The sequence below is a fragment of the Eleutherodactylus coqui genome, chromosome 5 (genome assembly GCF_035609145.1).
Source record: "Eleutherodactylus coqui strain aEleCoq1 chromosome 5, aEleCoq1.hap1, whole genome shotgun sequence".
Classification (NCBI taxonomy): Eukaryota; Metazoa; Chordata; class Amphibia; order Anura; family Eleutherodactylidae; genus Eleutherodactylus; species Eleutherodactylus coqui.
Window position 1 is genome coordinate 35,744,187 of NC_089841.1, and position 23,306 is coordinate 35,767,492.

General features: G+C 47.9%; 1 protein-coding gene across 1 annotated transcript in view; it reads right to left on the minus strand.

Annotated features, from left to right (window-relative positions):
• The window catches only part of LOC136629088 (zinc finger protein 585A-like), a 343,652-nt gene that overhangs the window by 181,714 nt on the left and 138,632 nt on the right, over window positions 1-23,306 (minus strand). Inside the window, exons 6-7 of the mRNA XM_066605206.1 lie at window positions 9,230-9,434; window positions 5,225-5,338 (exon numbers count right to left, since the gene is read on the minus strand). Of these exons, the coding sequence (XP_066461303.1) occupies window positions 5,225-5,338; window positions 9,230-9,434 (319 nt within the window). The remainder of the gene's footprint in view (window positions 1-5,224; window positions 5,339-9,229; window positions 9,435-23,306) is intronic.

Genomic DNA, 23,306 nt, shown 5'->3' on the forward strand with positions numbered 1-23,306 from the left:
CGCCCATTGCTATTTAATTCAAAACAATCTGCAAGGAAGATGTAGCCCATTTAACACTGCTATCACCTATCTAGATGGCTTTCCTTAGTAGATTCCTCAGTAGACACCCCTGCAGTAAACCTAGACAAAACACCCCAACACCTTTATCCTAATTACCTCATGTGAGCAGTTCATACCCTCAAAAATAAAATAACTACAAGTAGAAGGAAACCAATGTGGCTCGACAGGTCTGTAAAGGGGGCAATAAGCGAAAAAAGAAAGCGTTTAAATTATTAAAATAAGAAAGCAGTAAGAAACACTACAAACGGAAAAAAACCTAAATATATAGGGAAAAGATCTAAACTGCCAAGGAGGAGGCAGAAAGACTGATCGCCAAAGAGAGCAAAAATAACCCTAATCTACTTTTCAATTATATAAACAGTAAAAGGATTTGCACTGGGAGCACTGGCCCTATAACAAATAATGCAGGAGAAACCATAGAAGATAATGGGGGGGAAGGCAAATCTACGAAATAGTTTTTTCTCAAGTGTATTCACAAAGAAAAAAGAAATGGTCACACGAGATGCTGGGGAAGAAGGTGAACCCTTTACTAAATATCACCTGCCTAAGGAGGAAGTGCAGAGCCGGTTAAAAAAAGATTAAAATCGACAAATCAGCAGGCCCACATGGAATACACCCAAGTGTTCTAAGGGAACTAAGTTACATGATAGACAGGCTGCTATTTCTTATATTTAGGGACTCTATTGAGAGTGGGGATTGTACCGCTGAATTGGTGCATTGCCAATGTGATTCCAATATACAAAAAGGGTCTAAAAGAGAGCCTGGTAACTACAGGCCGGTAAGTCTCACTTCAATAATTAGAAAAATATTTGAGGGGTTCCTGAAAGAATCAATGTAGTAAGTTCTATTGATCTTGTATATCTGGATTTCTCTAAAGCATTTGACACCGTGATGCATAATAGGTTGATATCTAAAATGATACAGCTTGGTCTGGGCGCAAACGTGTGTAGCTCTTGTAGCAATGTCCATATTAGGAGTGGGATCGGCAATGACACACTGTCGTAAAACTTACTTCAGTTTTATTGTAGATTCATATAACATAGATTCCAGGTGTTAATTACAGCACAGCATATCACACAGATGGCAGATTAAACCGATGTTGCAGGGTGCGCAGGGTGGCAGCGTCCATGTGGGACTTGCGGAAATGTGCGCAGAGCCGGCGCACCTTTCCGAGCAGGTAAGCGTGGGTAGCTTTTCAGAAAGCGCTGAACCACCAAATTAAAGACGTGGGCCAGGCATGCCACGTGCGTGAGGCTGCCGAGCTGCAGAGCCGCCACCAGGTTACGGCCGTTGTCACACACGACCATGCCTGGTTGGAGGCTCACCGGCGCAAGCCAGCGGTCGGTCTGCTCTGTCAGACCCTGCAGCAGTTTGTGGGCCGTGTGCCTCTTCTCTCCTAAGAGCTGAGTAGTTTCAGCACGGCCTGCTGACGCTTGCCCACCGCTGTGCTGCCATGCCGCGCGACACCGACTGCTGGCGACGTGCTGCTGCTGACACATCTTGATTGCGAGACAGAGGTTGCGTAGGAGGAGGAGGAGAGGGTGGTTTAGTGGAGGAAGCATACACCGCCGCAGATACCACCACCGAGCTGGGGCCCGCAATTCTGGGGGTGGGTAGGACGTGAGCGGTCCCAGGCTCTGACTCTGTCCCAGCCTCCACTAAATTCACCCAATGTGCCGTCAGGGATATATAGTGGCCCTGCCCGCCTGTGCTTGTCCACGTGTCCGTTGTTAAGTGGACCTTGGCAGTAACTGCGTTGGTGAGGGCGCGTACAATGTTGCGGGAGACGTGGTCGTGCAGGGCTGGGACGGCACATCGGGAAAAGTAGTGGCGACTGGGAACTGAGTAGCGCGGGGCCGCCGCCGCCATCATACCTTTGAAAGCCTCCGTTTCCACAACCCTATACGGCAGCATCTCCAGGCTGATAAATTTGGTAATGTGCACGTTTAACGCTTGAGCATGCGGGTGCGCGGCGGCGTACTTGCGCTTGCGCTTCAACACTTGCGCTAGTGACGGCTGGACGGTGCGCTGAGAGACATTGGTGGATGGGGCCGAGGACAGCGGAGGTGAGGGTGTGGGTGCAGGCCAGGAGACGGTAGTGCCTGTGTCCTGAGAGGGGGGTTGGATCTCAGTGGCAGGTTGGGGCACAGGGGGAGAGGCAGCGGTGCAAACCGGAGGAGGTGAACGGCCTTCGTCCCACCTTGTGGGGTGCTTGGCCATCATATGTCTGCGCATGCTGGTGGTGGTGAGGCAGTTGGTGGTGGCTCCCTGGCTGATCTTGGCGCGACAAAGGTTGCACACCACTCTTCGTCGGTCGTCTGCACTCTCAGTGAAAAACTGCCAGACCTTTGAGCACCTCGACCTCTGCAGGGTGGCATGGCGCGAGGGGGCGCTTTGGGAAACAGTTGGTGGATTATTCGGTCTGGCCCTGCCTCTACCCCTGGCCACCGCACTGCCTCTTCCAACCTGCCCTGCTGCTGCACTTGCCTCCCCCTCTGAAGACCTGTCCTCAGTAGGCGTAGCAAACCAGGTGGGGTCAGTCACCTCATCGTCCTGCTGCTCTTCCTCCGAATCCTCTGTGCGCTCCTCCCTCGGACTTACTCCAATTACTACTACCTGAGTGATAGACAACTGTGTCTCATCATCATCGTCCTCCTCACCCACTGAAAGCTCTTGAGACAGTTGCCGGAAGTCCCCAGCCTCATCCCCCGGACCCCGGGAACTTTCCAAAGGTTGGGCATCGGTCAGGACAAACTCTTCCAGTGGCAGAGGATTCTGAACCATTGCTGCCCATTCTGGGCAGGGGCCCGAGAACAGTTCCTGGGAGTTTGCCTGCTCCTCAGAATGTGTCATTGTAATGGAGTGAGGAGGCTGGGAGGAAGGAGGAGCAGCAGCCAGAGGATTCAGAGTTGCAGTAGTGGACGGCGCAGAACTCTGGGTGGTCGATAGATTGCTGGATGCACTTTCTGCCATCCACGACAGGACCTGCTCACACTGCTCATTTTCTAATAAAGGTCTACCGCGTGGACCCATTAATTGTGAGATGAATGTGGGGACGCCAGAAACGTGCCTCTCTCCTAATCCCGCAGCAGTCGGCTGCGATAGACCTGGATCAGGAGATCGGCCTGTGCCCACACCCTGACTTGGGCCTCCGTGTCCTCGCCTGCGTCCACGTCCACGTCCTCTAGGCCTACCCCTCAGCATGGTGTATTACCAATAGTGCAGAAACAGAACGCTGTAATTAAATGTGCCGCTTATTGGCCTGTGGTTGGAGGCTGACTTCGCTTACGGAACGCACAGCAGAGCCAGGAAAGAATTTTGCGCAAGCCTGCTGTAACACTTAGCTGGCTGCGTATTAATTAGGACTACTACCCCCAGCACAGACGCAGTACACTGAGGACGGTCACAGGCAGCCCAAATGGAAACTTTTTTCCCAAATTTTTTTGGAAAAGCCCACTGCCTATATAGACAGTATATCTCTTTCACTGTCCCTGTCTCACCACTACTGGCCCTGGACTATGTAAAATTACTGCAGACTGTTTCCCTCTGGACAGGATGACAGCGGTGATGTAACGGCCAACGCAGAGCCAGGAAAGAATTTTGCGCAAGCCTGCTGTAACACTTAGCTGGCTGCGTATTAATTAGGACTACTACCCCCAGCAGAGACGCAGTACACTCACGACGGTCACAGGCAGCCCAAATAGAATGTTTTTTCCCAAATTTTTTTGGAAAAGCCCACTGCCTATATAGACAGTATACGTCTTTCACCTTTTTCACTGTCCCTGCCTCAGCACTACTGGCCCTATACTATGGGGGAGTAGACTGAGGACGCAATGCTCTGCACAGCCGATATACAAAAAAAAAAGTGCAACACTGCAAAAAGCAGCCTCAACAGTACTGCACACGGTCAGATGTGGCCCTAAGAAGGACCGTTGGGGTTCTTGAAGCCTAAATAACTCCTAACACTCTCCCTATAGCAACTCCAGCAAAACAGCACTTTCCCTGAACTATGTCAGAATGCATCTGTGGCGAGCCGCGGGAGGGGCCGATTTATATACTCGGGTGACACCTGATCTCGCCAGCCACTCACTGCAGGGGGGTGGTATAGGGCTTGAACGTCGCAGGGGGAAGTTGTAATGCCTTCCCTGTCTTTCTATTGGCCAGAAAAGCGCGCTAACGTCTCAGAGATGAAAGTGAAAGTAACTCGAACATCGCGTGGTACTCGTCTCGAGTAACGAGCATCTCGAACACGCTAATACTCGAACGAGTATCAAGCTCGGACGAGTACGTTCGCTCATCTGTAATCCTGATTAATTTTGTGTTGATGGCCGTTTTGTATACTATGCATATCTATTTCTGCTTACACAGAGATTTTCTCTTACAGACAGCTTCCTCATTTAACAGGAAAACGCTTGACACGTAACAACAGCAACAGACATAGCCAAACAGAGATCACAGGTGCTATGAGACATAGATGCTATTTCCAGACTAATGAAGATGATCGTTAATAAATATGCAACTTGGAAAAAAACTCTGCCTGGATACAGATGACCAGATGACTCTCTCCAAGACAAGAACCATACCATATATGTATATGTTTAAGATATATGCTGCAATCACTTACTGCACATGTTGGACGCTCCCTCATTTGTTTGTTTTTTTCCCTTGCTTCGATGCTTCGATGTAGAGTAAAGAGAAACTAACTTGATTACACCAATTTGAGTCTGACATGTTTTAGTTCCTCGAAGGACTTCACTCGATTCAATTAGAAATTGATACACCAATATATATACCTGAAACAGGTATTGCGCCAACACAAATGATGTTTGTCCTACAGAAATACCTGTGATGTCCCAAGAGAGCGGTTTCAAACTAGGGTTCTCAGGAGCCCTGAAGTTCCTTGAGCTGGAACAAAAATTATATGAGGCTTGACCAGCCCCTACAACAAGAATTACACAAGTATTTACCCACCCTTACACCATGAATTATAGAACGATTTACCTGCCCCCCAGGTAAGGAGTGGCGTTATGGGTTTCCCATAAGTGCAGGAATTTTTTAGTTTTTTTTTCCTGTGGTAATGAGGTTGGGAATTACTGCCCTACGGGATCTTCAAGACAAAGCCTATCTTGACTATTAGGGAGGTGAAAAAGTGGTGAATGCTTACCATTGATCGTTACTCCATTGCATGGCTGTTGGATTGGAACGTGAAGCTGAGATGGTTTAATATCTTCCTCTTCATCACCATCATCATTGCAGGGTGAGGACCCAGTTAAACCTGCTGTACAGCAGAACAAACGTAAGACATTTTTTACTCTCAACAAGGCTAAATGTGCACTATCCAACCTCTGGCACCATGAAGACCCGTATACATCTAGTAGCTCCATCCTGTTATACCCAACATTTGGCAGCTTTTGTTTTTTTCCCCTTGTATAAAGCTGGCCGCCATACAGTAGAGATTTGTGAATGCTTTTTCCGATTGGCTTGTCTCATAGATGGTCTGTGAAGGTTGAACTTTTGGACAGCCCATGCGTTACACCTACAAATCACCACTGGATCCCTTCCTTGATCTGTAATCTGCTCTTGTATTTATGGGACACAGATCTGTTTGGTATGAGCAACTTTTCACCGACTGCACCCAATGGCCAAACAGGACAGACCAACTGTTCCACCGATATCGGCCATACTCCTTCGTCCAACAAGAAGGCTCTGAAAATAGTCTAAATCATCTTTTCCGACCTTGAAAATCTCTAGTATATAACCAGCTTTACCATCTTGTACCACATGCAAACAAATTGCAACTATGAGCAATTGCAGCATCCTTCCTCCAATACTGACAGTAAAAGGTGTAATTTATCTTTTATTTATATAGAATGGAGAGATAAGCGAACTTACTCGTTTAGGGCGATTTCGCAATCAAGCATCGCTTTTTCCGAGTAACTGACTACTCGGGCGAAAAGATTCGGAGGGCGCCGGGGGTGAACGGGGGGTTGCAGAGGGGAGTGGGGGGGAGAGAGAGCTCCCCCTGTTCCCCACTGCTACTTAATAAAAGTCTTACAATACATTATATGCACCCAAACACAGTACCATTAAAAACTGTAGTTCGCCACGCAAAAAAACAAGCCCTCATACGCCCATGTCGACGGAAAAATGAATAAAGTTATGGCTTTTGAAAAGTGGACATGAAAATCCCCCCCAAAAAATCGCAACGATTTTTGGGGGCTTTCCATCGTACTTGTGCCCAAAATAGGCCATTTCCTTAAGGGGTTAAAGCAAAAGTGAAATACTGATGTAGAACGTATGCAGTATGGCTGCACGGCTCATGCTCAGTAAACATCTCTAAGCTAGTTTGCTCTTTTCCAGTCTTCTAAAGGGATCAGTATGGAGGCAGATTGTAGAAACACCTGAATGTTTTTTATTCGTTCAGTCGCTTCTGACTCTTCGTGACCTCGTGGACCGCCACACGCCAGAGCTTCCCGTCGGCTGTCGCCAACTCCGCCAAGGTCCAGTCCATCACCTGGAGGATATCATCTATCCATCTTGCCCTTGGTCGGCCCCTCTTCTTTTTGCCTTCCACTGTCCCCAACATCAGGATCTTCTCCAAGGTATCCTGTCTTCTCATTACGTGGCCAAAGTACTTCAGTTTTGTCTTTAACCCTTTAATCATGACTGACCTCGGGCTATCCCACAGCGGGAGTCGGCTGTCAGTCACAGCCGGCGTCCTGCTGCAACAGCGGGGGGCATCGGAGATGTGCCCCCCCCACTGTTAACCCCTTCCCTGCCGTGATCTAAGTAGATCGCAGCAGGGAAAGAGTTCACAGCGAGAGCCTGGCCTGTCACCATGGCAACAGGACGCCAGACACTGGCGTCCTGTGTTGCCAGTGCCTGAGATCGCTGTATAGGCGATAAGGCATGGCAGAGCAGTAGCCCTGCCATGCCTTATAACAGCGATCATAGGCACAGTGTTGCAAGTCCCTCAGAAGGACTCAAATTGTGTAAAAAAAAGAAAATAAAAATGTAAACAAAGAAAAGTGTTAAAAAAAGGAAAAAAAACCCTCTGTTGTGCTTTTTCTAATATTAGCATTAAAAAAAGGTTAAAAAGAATTAAAACCCCACATATTGCGTATTTACGCGTCCGTAACAACGTGTACAAAAAGTTGAACACGCTTTTTATTTTGTACAGCAAAAATCGTTTTAAAAAAAAAAACGCTAAAAAACAGGGGCAAAATGCAAATTTTTAGCATTTTGCTTGCCAAAAAATGCAATAAAAGTGATCAAAAAAGCCATACATTCCTCAAAATGGTACCAATAAAAACTACAACTCATCTTGCAAAAAATAAGCCCTCATAGAGCTCCGTACATAGAAAAATAAAAAAGTTACAGGACTTTGAATGCAGCTATAGAGGAAAAAAAAAGATTTCCAAAAAAAGGGTTTTTAATTGCAAAAAAGTGTAAAAACCTAAAAAAATATAAGAATTTTGGTATCGTTGTAACCGTACCGACACGCAGAAAAAATTTAGTGTTATGTATGCTGCATGATTAACGCTGTAAAAAAAAATCTATTTCAGAATTGATGCGTTTTCTCTCCCTGTTATCATAAAAAAAAATAATAAAAGTTTTACGATATAGTCTATGTACACAAAAGTGGCACCGATAAAAACTACAGCTCGCCACGCAAAAAACAAGCCCTTATACGGACGCATCGACGGAAAATTTAAAAAGTTACGGCTTTTGAAAAATGGAGATGGAAAAATACCAAAGTCGCTTGGTCCTCAACTCCAAAGTAGGCCATGTCCTTAAGGGGTTAATATCCTTCTCTCCAGTGAGCAGTCTGGTTTTATTTCTTGGAGTAGGGACTGGTTTGATCTTCTTGCGGTCCAAAGGCACTCTCAGCATTCTCCTCCAACACCACAGTTCAGAAGCGTCTATGTTCCTTGGCTCAGCCTTCCTTATGGTCCAGCTCTCACATCTATAGGTTACTATGGGGAATACCATTGCTTTCCCTATGTGGACCTCCGTTGTCAGTGTGATGTCTCTGCTCTTGACTATTTTATGGAGATTGGTCATTGCTCTCCTCCCAAGAAGTAGGCATCTTCTGATTTCCTGGCTGCAGTCCACGTCTGCAGTAATCTTTGCGCATATATATATGGAGTTTGTCGCTGCCTCACGTTTTCTCCCTCTATTTGCCAGTTGTCAATCAATCTGGTTGCCATAATTTTGTTTTTTGTATGTTTAACTGTAACCCAGCTTTTGCACTTTCTTCTTTCGCCTTGGTAATAAGGCTCCTCAGCTCCTCCTCGCTTTCAGCCATCAGAGTTGTATCATCTGCATATCTAAGATTTTTAATGATTACTCCAGCGATTTTACCTCCAGCCTTGGATTCATCAAGCCCCGCTCCTCGCATGATGTCCTCTGCATACAAGTTGAATAGGAAGGGTGAGAGTATACACCCCTGCTGAACTCCTTTCCCAATCTTAAACCAATCTGTTGTCCCATGGTTTGTTCTTACCATTGCTACTTGGTCGTTATACAGATTCCTCAGGAGGCACGCAAGGTGACTTGGTATCCCCATACCACCAAGAACTTGCCACAATTCTTGCACAGATCTTGCAAAGATCGTTACCTTGTCGTGGTGCTGAAGCTTAAGCACCTCAATGACGAGAAACCGTGAAGGGACACCCAAGACGGGAAGGTCATGACGGAGAGGTCAGACTCATACGATCCCTGGGGAAGGTAATGGCAACCCAGTCCAGTATTATTGCCATGGAAACTAAATGGATCAGTACAACCAAAGATATGTCGGTATACCATCGGAAGATAGGGCTCCTAGGTCAGAAGATGGTCAAAATGCTACTGGGGAGGACAGAGGATAAGTTCATCTAGCCCCAGTTGTGATGACGCAGCTAGTTCAAAGCCGAAAGGATGGCTAACGGCCAACAGTGCTGGTGGTAAACGATGAATCTGATGTTCTAAAGAACAACATACTATAGGAACCTGGCATGTAAGATCAATGAACATGGGCAAATTGGACGAGGTTATTGGTGAGATGTCAAGATTAAATATAGACCTGAATATTAGTTGTCTGATAATCTGGCACCACTGCACAACAACCCAATACCGTTCAATACTTGGAGATGGTCTACTGTATATGTAACCTCTGTCCCATTCTCACCTTGGTGAATGATGGATCCCTGAGACTCAGGTATATCACAGACCTCATAGATTATTATAGGATTCATAGGAACTTCTTTGGTGCCATCATAAATGATCTTGAAGTCCCGCCTCTTATTAAGGGCACAGTGCAGTTGAGCCTTCCACTCGGCCGGATCAGGATCCTCAGCTCCTTCCTGGTATTTGCCCGTCTCAACAGCCCACGCCTGTAAAAATAAAGCTGTAGCCGTCATTTATTCTACTTCATAATGTGAAAAGTAACCTCAACAACAAAACAGTCACAATAGGATAAAGAGTTTTCTAATAATAATTCTTAAAAGGTCATCGATATCTGATTGAGGGGAGGGGGATTGGGGAGCGTCAGACTTCTGGTACCTCCACTGGAAGTGGTTGTGGCACTCATCTGTGCCTTGCTGCCTTTGCTTCAATGCAGACATCGACCTGCAATCTGGTTTGTGCTCAGAACACCGTCTGCTTTCTAGTGGCTGTTCTGTGTATTGCAGCCCTGTCCCATTCAAGTAAACAAGTCCTGGACTGATATGTAAATGAAACGCTTCCAGGGGTGCCGTAGCCTTCATTACAGCTCACAGGCACAGGTGCCATCAATATTTATAGCCCTGATAATTATATTTAAAGCACCCAAACAGATATCCCTTCCGGATACAATCACTTTGATGAATAACAAACAGTGTCACTATTGGGTGTTGGCTAGATCTGGTGAGACCCAGCAGATCCGTCCTGTGATCACTCATGTGACAAATAGAACGGAGAGGCAGTGTCTGTTCCGCCGCTTCCATTCTAAACATAGGGCTCTTTGAATGAAGGTCTTCTTACATGGACCAATGATTGGCTTAACAAGTGTTCATCTGTACATTGGCTCCTGACCATTGGACCGCACAAATATGCTGCCGATGAGCCGACAAATGAGCAAAGCACTTGTTTGTCATTTATTCGGATCATTTCCGCTGGCATAAAAATCCATATTTATCTGCAGCACATTGGGGGATTCTCTTTCAGTTATTTTTCTTTTAAATTAGTATATTTATGCTAAAATAATGTTCGGGACCGGGTTACTCATTTTGTTTTGGATGTTTTAATATATAATATGTATGGTTTGGGATTACAGGGCGCTTATAGCGATGGTTTTGGGTTACTTTTAGAGATGAGCGAGCATACTCCCTAAGGACAATTACACGAGCGAGCATTGCCCTTAGCGAGTACCTGCCCGCTCGGAAGAAAAGGTTCGGCTGTCGGCGGCGGGCGGGGAGCGGCGGGGAGGAACGGAGGGGAGATCTCTCTCGCCCTCTCTCCCCCCCCCGCACCCCTATGCTCACTGCCGCAACTCACCGCTCCCCCGCGCCGGCAGCCGAATTTTTTTCTTCCGAGCGTGCAGGTACTCGCTAAGGGCAATGCTCGCTCATCTCTAGTTACTTTCTTTTTTATCAATATATTGTTGTTTTATTCAGTAATTTTGCTTTATTTGTGTATGTAATTATGTTTTTTACTATCTATGTCCCCCATGACGTCATATAGCACCTCTGGGGGACATTCACATGTTTGGTTTTTTTTTTAATTTGACATTTTTTCACTGTAGCTGGGGCATCCATGGGAGCCCCAGTTACAGGAAGAATATCCCCAGTAGTGACATTACTCACTGGCAGAGATGATAAGGGTCCCTTAGGACCCTGCAGCTGTGCTGTGCCAGAGGTGACCCATCGGTCATGTGACCAGCGGCTTACATAGTAAAAGAAACAATTCCACTTTCACTTTTTTTTAGTACATAGCGCTTATTGAGCGAAGTTTACTAAGCAAAGGAGGAGGCAGAAATGGTTAAAAACTCCTTGTGCCTCCTCCTTCAGGTTATCCGCTGTGACTAACAGCTGACAGCCCATCCTGCTGCTGATTGATTACAGAAGCAGGAGGCTTTAATCCCCGCTGTAATTTTGCCTGGGCTTTAAGCCCGGGACCAAGCTCCGCAAATTTACAGTGCTTGGTCCTTAATGGGTTAATGAGCATTGAGCGGCACTCGTATCGGCAATCGCTCTACCAGTACGGAAAGGCCTTTAAGATCACATTCCTTTTATGGAAGAGGTCAGTAGACTGATGGAGTTATTGGTGGGATTTTGTGTACGGGCAGCTTTAGGGGCCATTTACACGAAACAATTCTCATTTAGTTAATTGTTGCATCATGTGAAACGGAAAGAATGAACAATAGTTTGTTCACTTATCATTCATCGCTAGTTTTATGCATGAAAACCAGATGATAATCTGTCTATCTTTACTCTGAATGGAATTGGGTAACAGGAAGAGATCTCTGTCGCGCTCATCCTCCATTCAGCAACTGATTATCACTTGTGTGTGAAAGCACGGGAGCAATAATCTTTGGGACAGGATAATTCTTGGGGTGATTCTCAGGCACCTAAGTACCCCGACAGTTGTCCCATGTGAAAGGTCTTAGGTCTCATACCCACTGGCGTTTTTATTTCTTGCACTGCGAGAACGAGTGAAAACACTCGCCTCGCAGCGCAAAAAAAACCCGCTGCAATATTGCCAGTGTATTATTCATCAATGAATAGCTAAGCACTGCCTGTAATTGGCTGAGCGCTCAGCCAATCAGCACAGCCCTTTCAGTAGCCATGGATTTTTAAATCTCCGCCTGCAGAAAGTGCTGGACAGCAGTGCTGGGGAGCCAGCCGGAAGACGCGTCTGAGCGGTGAGTAAAGACTTTTTCGGTTTTTAACCAGCTAGGGATGATTTTCAGGGAAGGGCTTATATTTCAAGCACTTCCCCGAAAATCATGCTGCGGAAGTTGCCACAAACCCCTGCTTTCAATGGGGCCAGTAGCAGCGCCGACCGCATTCAAAGCAATGGGATAGTGTCCTGGACTTCTGCCACAGCTGTGGCAGAAGTTCGCGATATACTCCATGTTTTCAGTAGGGCTAGCGCTGCTGCTGGCCCTGATTAAAAACACTGAGCGATATTGCAGATTTCTTCTCTGCGATGCGAAGCTCTGCTGAAACATTGCGAATGAGTATGAAACCATTAAAAATCATTGGTTTCATAATCATCGCTGTGACATCGCAGGGAAAAAAAAAATTGCAAGTGGGTGTCCACTAGAGATGAGCGAGCACCAAAATGGTCGGGTGCTCGTTATTCGGGACGAAATTATCGCGATGCTCGAGGGTTCGTTTCGAGTAACGAACCCCATTGAAGTCAATGGGCGACCCGAGCATTTTTGTATTTCGCCGATGCTCGCTAAGGTTTTCATGTGTGAAAATCTGGGCAATTCAAGAAAGTGATGGGAACGACACAGCAACGGATAGGGCAGGCGAGGGGCTACATGTTGGGCTGCATCTCAAGTTCACAGGTCCCACTATTAAGCCACAATAGCGGCAAGAGTGGGCCCCCCCCAACAACTTTTACTTCTGAAAAGCCCTCATTAGCAATGGATACCTTAGCTAAGCACCACACTACCTCCAACAAAGCACAATCACTGCCTGCATGACACTCCGCTGCCACTTCTCCTGGGTTACATGCTGCCCAACCCCCCCATGCACGACCCAGTGTCCACAGCGCACACAAAAGTGTCCCTGCGCAGCCTTCAGCTGCCCTCATGCCACACCACCCTCATGTCTATTTATAAGTGCGTCTGCCATGACGAGGAACCGCAGGCACACACTGCAGAGGGTTGGCACGGCTAGGCAGCGACCCTCTTTAAAAGGAGCGGGGCGACAGCCCACAATGCTGTACAGAAGCAATGAGAAATATAATCCTGTGTCACCGCCATCAGGAGCTGCACACGTGGGCATAGCAATGGGGAACCTATGTGCCACACACTATTCATTCTGTCAAGGTGTCTGCATGCCCCAGTCAGACCGCGGTTTTTAATTCATAGACACAGGCAGGTACAACTCCCTATTGTAAAGTCCCTGTGGACCGACAGCATGGGTGGCTCCCTGGAACCCACCGGCGGTACATAAAAATATCCCATTGCATTGCCCAACACAGCTGAGGTAGTAATGTCGTGCTTAATGCAGGTGGGCTTCGGCCCACACTGCATGCCCCAGTCTGACTGGGGTTCTTTAGATGTGGTTTCAGATGCATTTATAATTTTCTGTGGACCCACAGCATGGGTGGGTGCCAGGAAGCCACTGGCGGTACATAAATATATCCCATTGCATTGCCCAACACAGCTGAGGTAGTAATGTCGTGCTTAATGCAGGTGGGCTTCGGCCCACACTGCATGCCCCAGTCAGACTGAGGTTCTTTAGAAGTGGAAACAGATGCATTTATAATTCCCTGTGGACCCACAGCATGGGTGGCTCCCTGGAACCCACCGGCGGTACATAAAAATATCCCATTGCATTGCCCAACACAGCTGAGGTAGTAATGTCGTGCTTAATGCAGGTGGGCTTCGGCCCACACTGCATGCCCCAGTCTGACTGGGGTTCTTTAGATGTGGTTTCAGATGCATTTATAATTCTCTGTGGACCCACAGCATGGGTGGGTGCCAGGAAGCCACTGGCGGTACATAAATATATCCCATTGCATTGCCCAACACAGCTGAGGTAGTAATGTCGTGCTTAATGCAGGTGGGCTTCGGCCCACACTGCATGCCCCAGTCAGACTGAGGTTCTTTAGAAGTGGAAACAGATGCATTTATAATTCCCTGTGGACCCACAGCATGGGTGGCTCCCTGGAACCCACCGGCGGTACATAAAAATATCCCATTGCATTGCCCAACACAGCTGAGGTAGTAATGTCGTGCTTAATGCAGGTGGGCTTCGGCCCACACTGCATGCCCCAGTCTGACTGGGTTTCTTTAGATGTGGTTTCAGATGCATTTATAATTCTCTGTGGACCCACAGCATGGGTGGGTGCCAGGAAGCCACTGGCGGTACATAAATATATCCCATTGCATTGCCCAACACAGCTGAGGTAGTAATGTCGTGCTTAATGCAGGTGGGCTTCGGCCCACACTGCATGCCCCAGTCAGACTGAGGTTCTTTAGAAGTGGAAACAGATGCATTTATAATTCCCTGTGGACCCACAGCATGGGTGGCTCCCTGGAACCCACCGGCGGTACATAAAAATATCCCATTGCATTGCCCAACACAGCTGAGGTAGTAATGTCGTGCTTAATGCAGGTGGGCTTCGGCCCACACTGCATGCCCCAGTCTGACTGGGGTTCTTTAGATGTGGTTTCAGATGCATTTATAATTCTCTGTGGACCCACAGCATGGGTGGGTGCCAGGAAGCCACCGGCGGTACATAAATATATCCCATTGCATTGCCCAACACAGCGGATGTAACGTCAGCTGTAATGCAAGTGGGCTAAAAATTCATTTGATTACACTGTAGGCGAGGGCCCACAAAAATTGCTGTATCAACAGTACTAATGTACATCCAAAAAATTGGCCATGGCCAACCAAGAGGGCAGGTGAAACCCATTAATCGCTTTGGTTAATGTGGCTTAAGTGGTAACTAGGCCTGGAGGCAGCCCAGTTTAACGAAAAATTGGTTCAAGTTAAAGTTTCAACGCTTTTAAGAGCATTGAAACGTATAAAAATTGTTTAGAAAAATTATATGAGTGAGCCTTGTGGCCCTAAGAAAAATTGCCCGTTCGGCGTGATTACATGAGGTTTCAGGAGGAGGAGCAGGAGGAGGAGGAGGAGGAATATTATACACAGATTGATGAAGTAGAAATGTCCTCGTTTGGGATGGTGAGAGAGAACGATACTTCCATCCGCGGGTGCAGCCTACGTATTGCTTAGGTATCGCTGCTGTCCGCTGGTGGAGAAGAGAAGTCTGGGGAAATCCAGGCTTTGTTCATCTTGATGAGTGTAAGCCTGTCGGCACTGTCGGTTGACAGGCGTGTACGCTTATCTGTGATGATTCCCCCAGCCGCACTAAACACCATCTCTGACAAGACGCTAGCCGCAGGACAAGCAAGCACCTCCAGGGCATACAGCGCGAGTTCAGGCCACGTGTCCAGCTTCGACACCCAGTAGTTGTAGGTGGCAGAGGCGTCACGGAGGACGGTCGTGCGATCGGCTACGTACTCCCTCACCATCCTTTTACAGTGCTCCCGCCGACTCAGCCTTGACTGGGGAGCGGTGACACAGTCTTGCTGGGGAGCCATAAAGCTGGCAAAGGCCTTGGAGAATGTTCCCCTGCCTGCGCTGTACATGCTGCCTGATCTCTGCGCCTCCCCTGCTACCTGGCCCTCGGAACTGCGCCTTCTGCCACTAGCGCTGTCGGATGGGAAGTTTACCATCAGTTTGTCCACCAGCGCCCTGTGGTATAGCATCATTCTCGAACCCCTTTCCTCTTCGGGAATGAGAGTGCAAAGGCTCTCCTTATACCGTGGGTCGAGCAGTGTGTACACCCAGTAATCCGTAGTGGCCAGAATGCGTGTAACGCGAGGGTCACGAGAAAGGCATCCTAACATGAAGTCAGCCATGTGTGCCAGGGTACCTGTACGCAACACATGGCTGTCTTCACTAGGAAGATCACTTTCAGGATCCTCCTCCTCCTCCTCTTCCTCCTCCTCAGGCCATACACGCTGAAAGGATGACAGGCAAGCAGCATGGGTACCGTCAGCAGTGGGCCAAGCTGTCTCTTCCCCCTCCTCCTCATCCTCCTCATGCTCCTCCTCCTCCTCCTGAACGCGCTGAGATATAGACAGGAGGGTGCTCTAACTATCCAGCGACATACTGTCTTCCCCCGGCTCTGTTTCCGAGCGCAAAGCGTCTGCCTTTATGCTTTGCAGGGAACTTCTCAAGATGCATAGCAGAGGAATGCTAATGATTGCAGCATCCCCGCTCACCATCTGGGTAGACTCCTCAAATTTTCCAAGGACCTGGCAGATGGCTGCCAACCAGGCCCACTCTTCTGTAAATAATTGAGGAGGCTGACTCCCACTGCGCCGCGCAAGTTGGAGTTGGTATTCCACTATAGCTCTACGCTGCTCATAGAGTCTGGCCAACATGTGGAGCGTAGAGTTCCACTGTGTGGGCACGTCGCACAGCAGTCGGTGCACTGGCAGATTAAACCGATGTTGCAGGGTCCGCAGGGTGGCAGCGTGCGTGTGTGATTTGCGGAAATGTGCGCAGATCCGGCGCACCTTTCCGAGCAGGTATGACAAGTGGGGGTAGCTTTTCAGAAAGCGCTGAACCACCAAATTAAACACATGGGCCAGGCATGGCACGTGCGTGAGGCTGCTGAGCTGCAGAGCCGCCACCAGCTTACGGCCGTTGTCACACATGACCATGCCCGGTTGGAGGCTCAGCGGCGCAAGCCAGCAGTCGGTCTGCTCTGTCAGACCCTGCAGCAGTTCGTGGGCCGTGTGCCTCTTCTCTCCTAAGCTGAGTAGTTTCAGCACGGCCTGCTGACGCTTGCCCACCGCTGTGCTGCCACGCCGCGTGACACCGACTGCTGGCGACGTGCTGCTGCTGACACATCTTGATTGCGAGACAGAGGTTGCGTAGGAGGAGGAGGAGGGTGGTTTAGTTGAGGAAGCATACACCGCCGCAGATACCACCACCGAGCTGGGGCACGCAATTCGGGGGGTGGGTAGGACGTGAGCGGTCCCAGGCTCTGACTCTGTCCCAGCCTCCACTAAATTCACCCAATGTGCCGTCAGGGAGATATAGTGGCCCTGCCCGCCTGTGCTTGTCCACGTGTCTGTTGTTAAGTGGACCTTGGCAGTAACCGCGTTGGTGAGGGCGCGTACAATGTTGCAGGAGACGTGGTCGTGCAGGCCTGAGACGGCATATCAGGAAAAGTAGTGGCGACTGGGAACCGAGTAGCGCGGGGCCGCCGCCGCCATCATGCTTTTGAAAGCCTCTGTTTCCACAAGCCTATACGGCAGCATCTCTAGGCTGATCAATTTTGCAATGTGCACGTTCAACGCTTGAGCATGCGGGTGCGTGGCGTCGTACTTGCGCTTGCGCTCAAACTGTGGCGCTAGCGACGTCTGGACGCTACGCTGAGAGACATTGCTGGATGGGGCCGAGGACAGCGGAGGTGAGGGTGTGGGTGCAGGCCAGGAGACGGTAGTGCCTGTGTCCTCAGAGGGGGGTTGGATCTCAGTGGCAGGTTGGGGCACAGGGGGAGAGGCAGTGGTGCAAACCGGAGGCGGTGAACGGGCATCGTCCCACCTTGTGGGGTGCTTGGCAATCATATGCCTGCACATGCTGTTGGTGGTGCCTCCCCAGCTGATCTTGGCGCGACAAAGGTTGCACACCACTGTTCGTCGGTCGTCAGGCGTCTCTGTGAAAAACTGCCACACCGTAGAGCACCTTGACCTGTGCAGGGTGGCATGGCGTGAGGGGGCGCTTTGGGAAACAGTTGGTGGATTATTCGGTCTGGCCCTGCCTCTACCCCTGGCCACCGCACTGGCTCGGCCTGTGCCCACACCCTGACTTGGGCCTCCGCGTCCTCACCCGTGTCCACGTCCTATAGGCCTACCCCTACCCCTCAGCATGGTGTATTACCAGTGATTTGATTTCCCAGGAAGGCAGGAAATAAATTGGCGCAAGCCTGCTGTTAAACGTAGCTGGCTGCGTATGATTTGTTTACTATCTCCACCCACCACACACGTACACAGAACGCTGAGGACTGACAAAGGCAGGGCACATAGAATTTTTCCCTTTTTTAAAAAAGAAAAGGCCCACTGACTATATTCAATCAATAATATATGTCTTCTGGCCCTGCCTACACAATTCTGTCCCTGTAGTATTACTGCAGGGCGCAATGCTCTGCACAGCCGATTTTGAAAAAAAAAAAAATGCAACACTGCTAACAGCAGCCTGCACAGTACTGCACACTTTTAAATGTGGCCCTAAGAAGGACCGTTGGGGTTCTTCAAGCCTACATTCACTCCTAACACTCTCCCTGCCTAACCACCACTTCTGTCCCTGGACTATTACTGCAGGGCGCAATGCTCTGCAGACAGCCGATTTTGAAAAAAAAAAAAATTGTGCAACACTGCTAACAGCACCCTCCACAGTACTGCACACGGATAGATGTGGCCCTGAGAAGGACCGTTGGGGTTCTTGAAGCCTACACTCACTCCTAACACTCTCCCTACAGCAGCACCAGCAGCAGCACTTTCCCTCAGCTAACTCAGTCACAAGGCATCTGAGGCGAGCCGCAGGAGGGGCCGACTTTTATACTCGGGTGACATCTGATCGCCCCAGCCACTCACAGCAGGGGGGTGGTATAGGGCTTGAACGTCACAGGGGGAAGTTGTAATGCCTTCCCTGTCTTTCAATTGGCCAGAAAAGCGCGCTAACGTCTCAGAGAGGAAACTGCAAGTAACCGTAACATCGCGTGGTACTCGTTACGAGTAACGAGCATCCCGAACACGCTAATATTTGCCCGAGCATCAAGCTCGGACGAGTGCGTTCGCTCATCTCTAGTGTCCACCCTTATGGTGCTTTTACATGGGCCAACAGTCATTTAAACGACTGCACAAGCGCTGACGTCGCTGCTAAAGTTGTCACCTCTTTGTAGAGTGTTTAGACTAATAGACATCGCTGGCCTCTTGCTCAGTGCTTCACTTTACATGTGAAGGGCTGAGCGGTGAGCGTTTATACGCAAGGAGAAGCCAGAGGTTTGTCAGCAAAAAACAACCGCAAATCAATAGTGTGCAATTTTTTTAGCATCTACACTGAACGATTATCGCTGAAATTCATTCGTTTGAACGAATTTTGAGTGATTATCATTACGTGTAAACGGGCCACTAGACCGTAATCTATTGTGTATTATGGGCTTATCTCACTTATACATAAAGTAATAAACGGATACTCTAAACTGTACTGAGCTGAAATCTGTCTATATAGTGTTAGAGTGACAATGCCGCTAATCAGTATCCCAGCATCCCCTGCACCACTGAGACTATCGCCCAATTAGATGTTTTATTGATCCCAAATTCTACATTAGTCATCTACATTGTGTACTGGAGCTACATGCTGGGTTCTTTTTTGCGCTCACATATTACGCAATTCCTACTTGCAAATGGGAGCGGAACAGCATATGGCAATGTATTTGATTGCTTGTGAATTACTGGGTATCAAATGCACGTACAATGCAGATGTAATACGCGGTAATCATGCGCCAGTGTGAGGCCGGGCTAAGGGGCTATAAACACATTGTCACAAGGAAATGAGTCACGTTTGGAAAGCTTATGCCAAGGGGCAGATCATGTATGGAGATTAATTTTGTATCTGTATATAGTGCGGTTCAGGTACGGGTATGGTTAAGGGTATGGTGGTGGGGTGGGGGCCTTTAGTTTGGCCCCTGACCAGATATAAATCCAACCTGTTGGCTCCTTATTCCCACCAGTAGTCTCCACCGCCAGAAAACTGGGAGAAGATCCAGACAACATGTAATGTCTCTGGTCAGCGGTAATCTTGCCATCTCCACCGACCTCATCACACAAGGAGAAGACATCTAATAAGACTGAAGACAAGAGCTTCACAGCCTCCTACAGATTAGAGGGACATCTCCATCTACCTGATGGTCCTGTGGAAGAGGACGGGGACATCTCTCTGGTGGGCTTCTCTTACTGGATGGAACTGGAGGAAACACAGACAGACACTGAAGTCATTCTTACATACAAATAATATAGTCCCCGTGTATTTAGTCCTGTCTATTACCTGGTGATGGGAGCGGCTGGCGGGTCTCCATCATGGCCTCCTTGTACAGATCCTTGTGTCCTTCTAAATACTCCCACTCCTCAATGGAGAAATAGACAGCAACATCCTGATACCTTATAGGAACCTGGCAACACAATATACAGTCATCACCCAGAAGCCTCCAGTGCTGTTACTGTATAATGTCCCAGCATTCCCTGCAGCGTCACCTCTCCAGTCAACAGCTCAATCATCTTGTTGGTGAGTTCTAGAATCTTCTGTACATTGATGTCCTCATGTATCAGGGGGTGAGGTGGGGGCCCCGTAATAGGGCCCAGGGGACTCCCCCATCCATCTCACACAGGAGCCCGACAGCCATCACTAGAAGTCTTCTTCACTACTGTGTAATCCTGCATATGGAGTGAGATTAATAAACATCACTAATGACGTTTCAGAGTCCATCACCTCTCCAGTGACATCATCTGCTATTACCATAGATAAGAATGATGTAATGTGACATCATCAGAATCTCTCCCCTCTCCAGTGACATCATCTGTTATCACCATAGATAAGAATGATGTAATGTGACATCATCAGAATCTCTCCCCTCTGCAGTGACATCATCTGTTATCACCATAGATAAGAATGTTGTATTGTGACATCATCAGAATCTCTCCCCTCCTCAGTGACATCATTTGTTATCACCATAGATAAAAATGTTGTATTGTGACATCATCAGAATCTCTCACCTCTCCAGTAAAATGAAAGATTATCTCTAGGCTAAGATTTAATATACTCTCCGCCTTCTTGTTCCTCTCCTTCCCCATCTTTGACAGGTTAATTAGGGAAATTGTTCTATAGAAGATAACAACAGAGGATCCTGTATTGTAGGACCTGATGGGAAAGAAGATGAATCGTTATTGTTAAGGGTTAATCTTGTTTCTAAGTAACATAACATAAGAAAAATAAGGAATTTAGAAGTTGCTTTTTTAGTCCGGACCTTGCACCAAGGACATTGTGATAAGACACAAGGCACCAGATAAGGAACTAAGTAGATAAGTTTCCTACTGACATTTCAAGTTTGTGGCCGGATGCGCCGGATGTGCTTTTTCAAGATAAGTTGTTTTTGCAAGAATGGAATGTGCTAATATTCTGTTTTTCAAACTAATCACCTGATTAAGTAATTCTTCAAAGTCGCACCCTGTGCGGGCGACGGCCTATATAAGCTGTGTGTTTCTCCTAATAAAGCAGAATTCATTTTGACTTTCTATGATGTGTGTATAGTGGGTTCTTATGGTTCTCCGGGTACTCGTTAAAACGTTCCTTTGAATTTGGACTCAGGCAACATCAGCACTGGTCTCCGTTGAAGACCCCCAACATTATGAACCACAGAAACCCAAAATAATGAATACATTTACTGGAGAGAATAAGCGGTTGCTCGCACAAGATTCAGTCATGTAAATCGCAGCGGATTAACATGACTGATGTACATGTATTCCGGGCAGATTTCAGATTTTTCTCTGCACATAAGTATGTAGTGATAACTGCATATTTACGCGGGGAAAAAAACGTGAGATGGTGCAAATTTCTCCTTACATTCTGCATAAATATGTTGTGAATACACAAATGTCAGGCATATTCACTGTGTATTTTTACTGCTACCATAGACTTGCATGCAGCATAAATGACATGATACATTTTTTTCTGCAGGTCGGTACAATGAAGACGATGATATATTTTTTTTTAGGTTTTTCCACTTTTGCACACTAAAAAGATGCGGATTACTTACCGGTAGTCCCTTTTCTAGGGGTCATCACGACGGCCCCATTACAATGAAGGTTGCCCTCTGACCTCGGTAGGGACAGGAAGAGTCCTTAAAAGCACCTCCCTTTCCACCATGCTTCAGTGACTTGCAAATTATTACGGTGGACAATGTTTACTGAACCAAATTTTACCTTTGTTCGGTCATATTTACATTGAAAGAAAAATAATTATTCTAAAAGGGACGGAACTATGGGCCGTCATGATGACTCCTGGAAAAGGGACTACCGGTAAGTAATCCATATCTTTCCAGGTCGTCATCCCGATGGCCCTATTACAATGGAGTAATACCAAATTATAAGCGACTTTAGGGTGGGACTACTGCCTGGAGGACTTTCTGTCCGTATCCCAGGTCTTTGTCCGACTGGACGTTAACCCTGTACTGTTTGATAAAGGTGTGTAGACTAGACCAGGTGGCTGCTTTGCAAATTTGTTTGGGAGATGCTTGGCCCTTCTCTGCCCACGAGGAGGAGAGAGAGCGTGTGGAGTGGGCTCTGATTTTCCCCGGATTGAGACCCCTAGGTTTGTACGCCTCCTGGATGGCAGTCTTGATCCACCTCGCAATAGTGCTTTTAGATGCCGTCTTTCCTTTGCCCGGCCCCTGAAATTAGACAAAGAGGTTGTTATTCTTTCGGAAAGAGTGGGTAGCCTCTAAATACGTTAGAACGGCCCTTCTGACATCTAAGCTGTGAAACTCTCATTCTCTGTCGTTACGGGGGTTTTGGCAAAAAGAGGGCAGAGTAATTGTCTGCTCTCTATGAAATTTGGACACCACCTTCGGTAGAAAGGCTGGGTCTAATTTAAACGTAATTCTGTCGTCCTGTATTAGCATATGTGGTTCGACACAGCATAAGGCTTGTATTTCTCCTACTCTCCGGGCCAAAGTTATGGCGACTAAAAGAGCAACTTTTAGCGTAAGTAATCTTAGGGGGAGTTGGGAGAGGGGTTCAAAGGGTGGTTGACAGAAGCTATTTAGAACTAGATTTAGGTCCCAAGTAGGGAAGGTTTCCCTAATAAAGGGCCGAAGCCTGTCTACCCCTTTAAGGAACCTACGAACCCAGCGGTGTTCCGCCAAGGGGAAATCTAGGTATGATCCTAATGCCGCTGCCTGAACCCTAAGAGTTCTTGGGCTAAGGCCTTTCTCTAGGCCCGCCTGCAGGAATTCCAGGATTGTGGGTATATCGATCTCTGGAAATCTGCTCGGATCTAGTTTACAGAATTCTGAGAACTTTCTCCATATCCTGTCGCAGATGGCTGTAGTTTCGGGCTTATGATTTTGGTCAAGATAGTAATTACTTTGTGGGAAAGTCCCTTCCCTCGAAGTATCACGCCTTCAGCATCCAGGCCGCTAGTTTCAATCTTTCGACCCCCGAGTATGTTAGAGGGCCCTGGAGAAGGAGATCTTCCATGGCCGGTAGTCGAAGTGGGCCCCGGATCGTTAAAGCCTTTAGTAGGGGATACCAGGGTCTCTTGTCCCACATGGGGGCGACTAAGATTTCTGACACCCGGTTGGCCTGAATCTTTCTGAGAATGTGCGGGATCAGTGGGAGGGGGGGAAATGCATAAGCTAAGTCAATGTCCCAGCTTTGAGACACGGCATCTACTCCGCACGGGTTA